The following is an 8,616-nucleotide window of genomic DNA, read 5'->3' on the forward strand; positions in this document are numbered from 1 at the left end:
AGTTCGAGAGAAGACTGAAGATCTACCTTGTGTTTCAGATATTGAGCTCTTGACATTATTATACTTTGAAGAATGTATCCTCATGGATACCTTGTGATGCAATTATGATCATATCTATTTTCACTTGGCAATGTAAAATGAACCATGTACCTTGAGAAGGACAATGTATTGTTATTTGTAAAAGTTTCTTATTTCTTCATTTATGTTAGGTTATGATATTTGAGTAATTTTGTTGTGGGGCCTTGAGGACACTTGTATGATTTATATGTTCTTGATATCTTCATTTTTTATCATCATGATTCTCATTGTAAATGTATGGTTTCTTTCTTCTATAAAAAAAATTATTCACATTTTTATTGTTTATTAATGTTTTGTCCTTTGGATGTCATAGCGGGGGCATTACACATACTCTTTGAGCATGATGGTGACCTCTATTTTGTGCCAAAGTGTCTAGATTTTTTAGCTACCCCTATATTTATTCTTGATTTTTGTGCCCTCAACCAATTTGACTTGTTTTTTAAACTTCTCCGATGATATTAGGGTTTTTTATGTTGTGGGTATGATGACAACCTATGTTTGAGCCCAATGTGCACAAAAAAATCACCCCAATTTGGATCCCTCAAACATGCATACATGAAATTGACAGATCTAAATCATTGATACCATGTAAGAGTTGATGATCAACCACAAGAGACAAGATTCATCTACAAGAAAAATGTCTATCACACAAAAAATAAAGCAAAATTGTACAACTCTATAACAACCAAAGAATTCGATATTATTGCACAAAACAATATTGGAGATACAATTACAATGAATGAATGAATGAATCCTCCCTAGGTGCAAAACCTAATGATAAAATTAGGTGAACTAAAGCAATGCAAAGTAGAAGCTAAATTAAGCTCAACTACATCTAGAACTAATGCTAGAAAAAAAAACTCCAGATAACAAAAAAACCCAAGTTTAGCTTAAGCGAAAAAAATGATTAAAGGATTGAATTAATAAATAATTCTAGATAAATGTCCTTGTATATGAGGGAAAAATTAGCATGCTAATCAGACTTAATATGTCATGCCCACTTTTTACCCAAGTGAACATAACACAACACTAACAATTTTTTTTTCAACTTTAACAAATTAACTTAACATTTCAATGGAAATGCAATGAATCTAATTTACACACTTAAGAGACACAACAAAACATAAACAAATTACACCAAACTTAACTAAATTGCAATATACATTCTTAAATCATAATATAATGCATTTATAAAAGTACAAGTAGTAGGTAAATATAGCAGGTAACTATTCTTTGTACTCAAGTTTCTCTTGCAATTCTCTGTTATGTATTTCCCTATCTTTCCATACTTGCACCTGCAAGCTATCTAGTTGTCTAGATATTGAACACAAGGTCAACAGATTATTAGATACATGATCAACATGATAAATCATATCATTACTTTAACTAGATCAATCATGCATCAATCAACTAATAAGTTTACAAAGATGAACGAGGAATGCATAAGATTGGAAATGATAGGTAAGTAAAAAAAAACATAGAATGACAGGACCTAAGGGCTAGACCTAGTGTCTCAGGGGCTCATCATAGATGGCCTTGCCTACGTGAAAGCTCAGAGACTTCGTAGTTCATTAAAAAAAACAATTTGAAACCCATCTATTATGAAATTATGAAAATCATGAAAGTGGGTATGCAACCCTCTCTAGGTTCAAGTTCCCCAGATAATTTTCTTGTCAGCTGCCACCCACTTAGGTGAAATAGAGATGAAACTTGTTTAAGGACATACTATGCCAATACAATCCAAGGGGGGTTTCCTAGAATATAGAATTTGTACTAGAATAATTTCCATGTTTACTTATAAACCAACTTTATTTCTAGCAAGACTCCACATGGTGTAGGGATCACATAAGACATCTAGAATTCATGAACAAGAAGAAATGTCCAAGAATATAAGGTTATTAAATAAAAACTTGATCAAGAGGGGTAAATCAAATTCTCAAGATAATGATATCTCAAGAATACCCATATCATATCATAGGCCAACATGTCATTGAGACTATAGTGATAACAAAGTCTCTACTAACTTTAATCAGAGAAATGATGGTTGAAAAGTTCCTATACAAATGATAACCCTGTAGTAATTTCATCTACAAGCAAAGACTATAGAATGTAGAGATAACATTAAAACATTAGAAGTGTTGTTCACAAAAGTTCACTTAAAACATACAAGAGTTTTTATATATTCAATAACCACATACCATATGCTCTCCTAGAAATATTATAGAAGAAAATTATACAAATTGAGTAAAATGACAGAGGGAACACTTAGATCATTATTTTTGTCTATGATAGAATATAAGGACTTCCCCCCCAAAAAAAAAACTATAGTTCATTTGATCCGTAAGTACACTAACCAACCATCTAAATGTTTAATCAAACCATACTTGAAAAAAATGATACCTATCCTTCCATCAATAGTATGATGGATGCACAAAGGTAGTTTAATCAAGTCATTAAGTCTATTGCATTTGATATAGGGCACACCACGATATTTAAGAAGTAAGAAATTTGACTTCACAAGAAGAGATGCAATGACATGTAAAATTACCAAAAAAAGATGAGGGATTCGGAGTGGTTTGACAAACATTAGAAATACCATGGCCACAATCAGACACAATATCGTGAACTTTTCTCCTGAACCAGGCCTGGAATTTGACAAGCAAAATGGCCATTTTTTCACTTTTGAACCGTATTTGATAGCTTAAAAAATTAGTAGAACGTATGCATTGACATGCTATTTTTTTCTAAAACCGTATAGGTGACACTTCAAATTATAAATAAACTGTAAAAAAATATAGTACGTATATATATATATATATATATATATATATATATATATATATATATATATATATATATATATATATATATATATATTAGTTTAGAATGTTTATTATAAAAATACAAATTTATTTAGAATATTTTGAAATGGAAGGATTTAGAATATGGAAGGATGTAGTTGTTTCTAATTTTATAATATTTTAATATGATTTTTTAGAATAGTTTTATTTTTTCATATGAATTTAGAAACTTAGTCAATTTAATTTTTTAAATATATTTAATAAGATTGTTATAGAAACTTGTATATATATATATATATATATATAACTTTAAAATTTAAATGTTTATTATTACTAAATTAGTAATTATTAATTGATTATCATTTAATGTTAATATATAATATATATTAGTGTATTAATTTAGAAACTTATTTAGTAAATTTAAGATTTTTGCATATATTACTAATTTATCATTATTTTCTCATTAAGATAATGATTTTCATTTCTTCTCAAGAAAGATGTGCATTGATTTTTATTGCTTCAATCTTCTACTTTTATATTTTTTGACAGTTAAATTTTTTCTTAAAACGTCAAATGAAAGGCATTGAAATAACTAAATCGTCATAAAAAATTCATATGACAGGTAGGGGTGACCGTCAAATTCTAGGCCTGTCTCGAACCATTGACTGAACAAATGGTTAATAATTCTCACCAAGGAAATGCGAAATAGACTAGTTCTTAAAAAAAAATAACCCACATTGAAATATATTGTATTGTTTGTTGTAAATGAATTAACTACGCTTATTATAAATAATATTAATAATATTATTACCAATATGCATATCATGATCAATACCATTTTCTTTTTTGTGTTAAAACCCATATCACTATTACACTTAATCTTTGTTGCTAAACTAGCATATATGTCTTAAATTTTAATTTAATCTATATAAAATATGCTGAGAGATATCCTTCTCGAGGCGTCTATTTTTAATCAATTTTACACCCTAAATTGAAATAGACGCCTCAAGAAGGATATCTCTCGGCATATTTTATATAGATTAAATTAAAATTTAAGACATATATGCTAGTGGCAGTTGTGCGACGCGACATGGAAAACATAAAATAAATGCAATATATAATTATATAGTATCTTTTTGTTGAGTTGAATTATATAATAGTATTTTAATATTATTATATTATTATATATCTAGGTATATGAAATATATCCATTTAGACTATTTTTAATAATTAATAAATATATATGTTTTACAAGATTAAAGCATATACTAAAATGTAAGATATATATTGGAATTTATTTAATGATACTATAAAATAGTATTTAATGGTCAGTATTATGGTTATGGATAGGGTTAAGATTAGTATTATGGTTAGAGTTAAGGTTCATTGTTAGGAATACGATAAGGGTTCACATCAAGGTTAGGAGTTGGTTTAGGTTTAGAACTATGGTTAGGGTTAGGATTTAGGATTACTGTTAGGATTATAGTTAGGGTTAGGGTTAAGGGCAGTATCAATGTTAGGGTGTGGTTTAGGTTTAGGATAAGGGTTGGAGTTAGGCTTTAGGATTATAATTAGGGTTAGGATTAGGGTTAGTATTATGGTAAGAGTTAAGGTTTACATCATTGTTAGGGATACAATTAGGGTTCTAATCAAGGTTAGGGTTTGGTTTAGGTCTAAAATTATGGTTAGGGTTAGGATTAATGTTAGGATTATGGTCAAGGTTAGAGTAAAGGATTCTATTATGGTGAACACTAAGGTTTACATCATTGTAGGGCTAGGGTTAGGGTAAAGGTTAGGGTTATGATTAGGGTTAGGTTTCACGGTTAAGGTTGTGTAATTGTCTAGGGTTTATATCATGGTTAGAGTTAGCATCAATTTTATGGTTTGGTTTAGGTCTAGGATTATGGTTAGCATTAGGGTTGGGGATTAAAATTAAGGTTAGGGTTCGGGTTATGTCTAAGGTTTAGTGTTAGGGTTAAGTTTATGGTGAGGGTTAGGATTTATTGTTAGTTTTACAATTTTGTTTAGAGTTTATATCAAATTTAGGGTTAGGGTTAGGGTTATAATTATAATTGGGGGTAGGGTTAGGATTATGATTGGTTTATGATTATATAATGTATGTTTAGCATTAGGATTAGGGTTTATTTTTAGGGTTAAGTTTAGTATTATCCCTAGGGTCATGGTTTACATAATTGTTAGGGTTTGATTTAGGTTTATGATTATGGTTAGGTTTGGTGTTAGGGTTAAGTTTATGGTCAGGGTTAGGGTTTATTAATAGTGTAACCCTAATTATAGTTAGTGTTAGGATTATAATTTGATCTAGGATTGTTTGATGTCACATATCTTAGAGAATCATGTATATTACAAATAAATAGTAGCACAAAATATGTTTTAAAAATAAAAGATATTATTAGTGGAAGTTTTATACATTGCCACACACCCACTTAAAATTTGTTTTAAATGGTATTATTTCTTTTATATTATATTATAATTCAAAAAAATGGCAAATCTTTCTAATTTACATGTTAAATATTGTAAAAAAATGTTAATTTTTTTTTTATATTTAGCTGCTAAACTTTAACATTTCATATATATTTGTTAAACAACCATTTAACACATATATTTAAAGCCACAAATTTAGAAAACCACACGTATAACAATTAATATTATTGTTGTCCTTTCAACTCTCATATAGGAGAAAAAATGCATGCTTTGCTACAATGAACTTGAATAAGTGAGAAGTGATGAAGTTCAAATAATAAGTAACTACATGAATATTACTTCATTGTAATGGTGTAAATACATCACAAATTCTTCAGTGATGAGAATGGTGTTATGTCCTTTATTTACAAGATGATCAAAATATACTTCTTTCATAATATCTAGAAATCTGGACACTATTGCAGATGCATCATGAGCTTTTTTAGCAACATCTTCCATTTTTAATATTTCAAGTTCTTCGACATCATCAATCATTAAGCTCGTGTTTTCAATTTCTTTGACAATTTTGTTGCAGCATTCTAAAACAATTCTCGCACATTTTTCAATAGGAGTTTCAACAAAATTGTTTGAGTTTATAGATGCAGTTGGACTTTGAACAATGATTTCCGATTCATCTTGTGAAACATCCATATTTCCAAGTATTTATTGAAAATTAAAAAAATAGTAAAATTAGGGTTATCATTTAGGAACAATGATAATAAAGTATTCATAATTTGTGATAAAATTATAAAATCACTATATTTAATAGCACAAACAATGTATGAAATAAATAACGAAAATATTTATTTATAATTGAAGCAAATTAAATCATCAGAATAGGATATTAGTTGGCTTACTATGTTTAAATGTCACTAAGAACATTTAAAATGAAATAAAAAATATAAAACCATAAGAAAATGATGTTAAATAAAGGAAATTAGCCTTTATATTTGATTAAACTATTAAATTGAAATATATTCAATGACTTACTAAATGTTGAGAAATTTTATAGAGAATGAATGTGTGCATTTTGCTTTTCAATCATAATATGTAGATATATTATCATATTAAGTTTACATAAAACTATTTACATATCATAAACATATTATTTAATAAAATATATTTTAGTCTAAATAAACCTACAATATATGATTAAAATAAAAAAATTAAATTATACATTTTTCTCCTCAAATAATTAATTTGCATCAATCAATGTGTTTCAACTACCAAACTCTTTGGATATCCAATAAATTGAACCAAGTGTAGATTCTTATTACCAAACTTTTGGGTGAGGAGAGAAAGTATCATGATTATAAGAGAAGACATAAGTAGCATTGCTAATTTTTGAAAGTACAAATTTCAAGAATTTTGTTAACAACATTTATTAGATCAAATAACTTCTAAGGATTTTAGCTTGCTTTCTTCTTCCTTTCTTCTGGCAACTTGTTTTCCCCTCTTCATTTTTTCATATCTGTCATATGTGAAGGGCGGCATAATCCGTAGTCCTTGCAAAGATTTGACACGTGATATTGCTATAAATGTGAGACCACTTCTTTCAGTGGGGCCTATATCAATAGTGGCTTTGTCTAGTGTCAACCCTTGTGATTTATGTATGGTTAAAGCCCAAGCCAATCTCAATGGAATTTGCTTTGTGCTAGCTTTGTCAATTGTTGGAATTGGAACTCTTTGGGGATGACGATCATCAAATGGAATTCCTGAGTAACCATCAAAATCTACAAGTACATATGATGGTGGCAAAGGTGGTGCACTTCTAGGTCTATATACAATACTTCGAATATATCCTAGTGCTCCATTGACAAGACCCGCTTCTATCCATAAGTTTGAAGTTAACATCACCCTTGCATTTTTGCTGAGTAATAGTTCCATGTCAAACTCATCATTTCCATCGCCTTCTATAGAACTAAGTGTTTTTGTTTTTACAACGATGCTTCGTGCAATAGGGTTTTTTAATGAGTACAATTTTCTTTTGTTATGACTGTGCACATTATCATTTGTCAAGAATAAATGAACACTATTTTCGAACTCATCATTTGTTGCAATACTCATGTTTCCATTTGATCTTGACATAAGTAACATCCAATCATCTATTGTAGGGTTTGCATCCCTTATGTTTGTTAGAAGAAGACAAAATCTTTCTTGTTCATTGCTTTGTCCATCTTGTCTGAAAATACGGCTCAAAGTAACTATGGTTTTGAATTCTTCCCATAGTATCCTTGCACACCTTTTTCTTTCATATACCGCTCTATCTTTGATAGGAGGCAATTGTGCCAAATCTCCAACCAATATCATAGATATACCTGAAAAATATTTTAATACACATATTCAGCAATAGGTAAATGTGTTAAAAATGTAGATCTATTATTCTAAGAAACTTAAATGTTAATCATACCTCCAAAACTTTTATGACTATTTTCTGGAAATGCTTGTCGAAGATGAGAGTCTATGTTTTCAAGCAACATCTCTTCCAAGAAGCTCATTTCATCTATTAATATGTACTTTATGTGAGAAATTTCCTCTTGGAAAGTCGTAAGTCTTGTCCCTTGTAGCTCACTGAAATCTTTTATTGGAATTCTTAACTTAGAATGAATCGTTGATGCTCCAATGTTGAATGCTGTAACTCCTGTTGGTGCAAGTAGAAGTAGAGGAGAGCGTTGTGGAGAGGCTGCATTTTGTAATGTTTGACTTATTGCACCGATCAAGTATGACTTACCCATTCCTGTTGTGCCTTGAATTATCATATATAAGGGTGATACATTTTGATATGTATGATAGTGGGACATTATAATGTTGACTACTTTGTTTTGTTTGTCACTGAGGTTTCCATAGTCCACACATTGTGGTATGTCATAATGAATAAGACAACCATTATTTCTCATTATGTTAATGAAATTTGTAGCTTCATTCATGTATTGTTCACCTTGAAATTCTTGACACCAGTCTATCTATCGATCTATATCTCTTCGGCCCAACATATCTATTTTTGAAACTTGCATAATCTATCCACGATGAAGTCTAGATAAAATTTCCCATTCATTCTCTATGGTAGTACCTTGGGCATTGTTGTCTTCAGATTCTGAATCAGCCTCATTTTCACTATTTGCAATATCTCCTCTCCTTTCTAGGTGCCATTGATTATATCTAAAGTTATCCCATGTTGCAACTATTGATTCATCATTGTGGCCAATATCTGTGTGAATTTCATGAAAAGGCTTATAGAGCAACAATTCTGAAGAGC

General features: G+C 29.4%; 1 protein-coding gene across 1 annotated transcript in view; it reads right to left on the minus strand.

Moving 5' to 3' along the window:
* LOC131858606 (uncharacterized) overlaps positions 1–8,095 on the minus strand; it is a 12,986-nt gene extending 4,891 nt beyond the window's left edge. Inside the window, exons 1-2 of the mRNA XM_059211900.1 lie at positions 7,771–8,095; positions 6,804–7,678 (exon numbers count right to left, since the gene is read on the minus strand). Coding sequence (XP_059067883.1) covers positions 6,804–7,678; positions 7,771–8,095 — 1,200 coding nt within the window. The remainder of the gene's footprint in view (positions 1–6,803; positions 7,679–7,770) is intronic.
* Positions 8,096–8,616: the final 521 nt, after the last annotated feature.

Source organism: Cryptomeria japonica, chromosome 9, assembly GCF_030272615.1.
Source record: "Cryptomeria japonica chromosome 9, Sugi_1.0, whole genome shotgun sequence".
Lineage (NCBI taxonomy): Eukaryota > Viridiplantae > Streptophyta > Pinopsida > Cupressales > Cupressaceae > Cryptomeria > Cryptomeria japonica.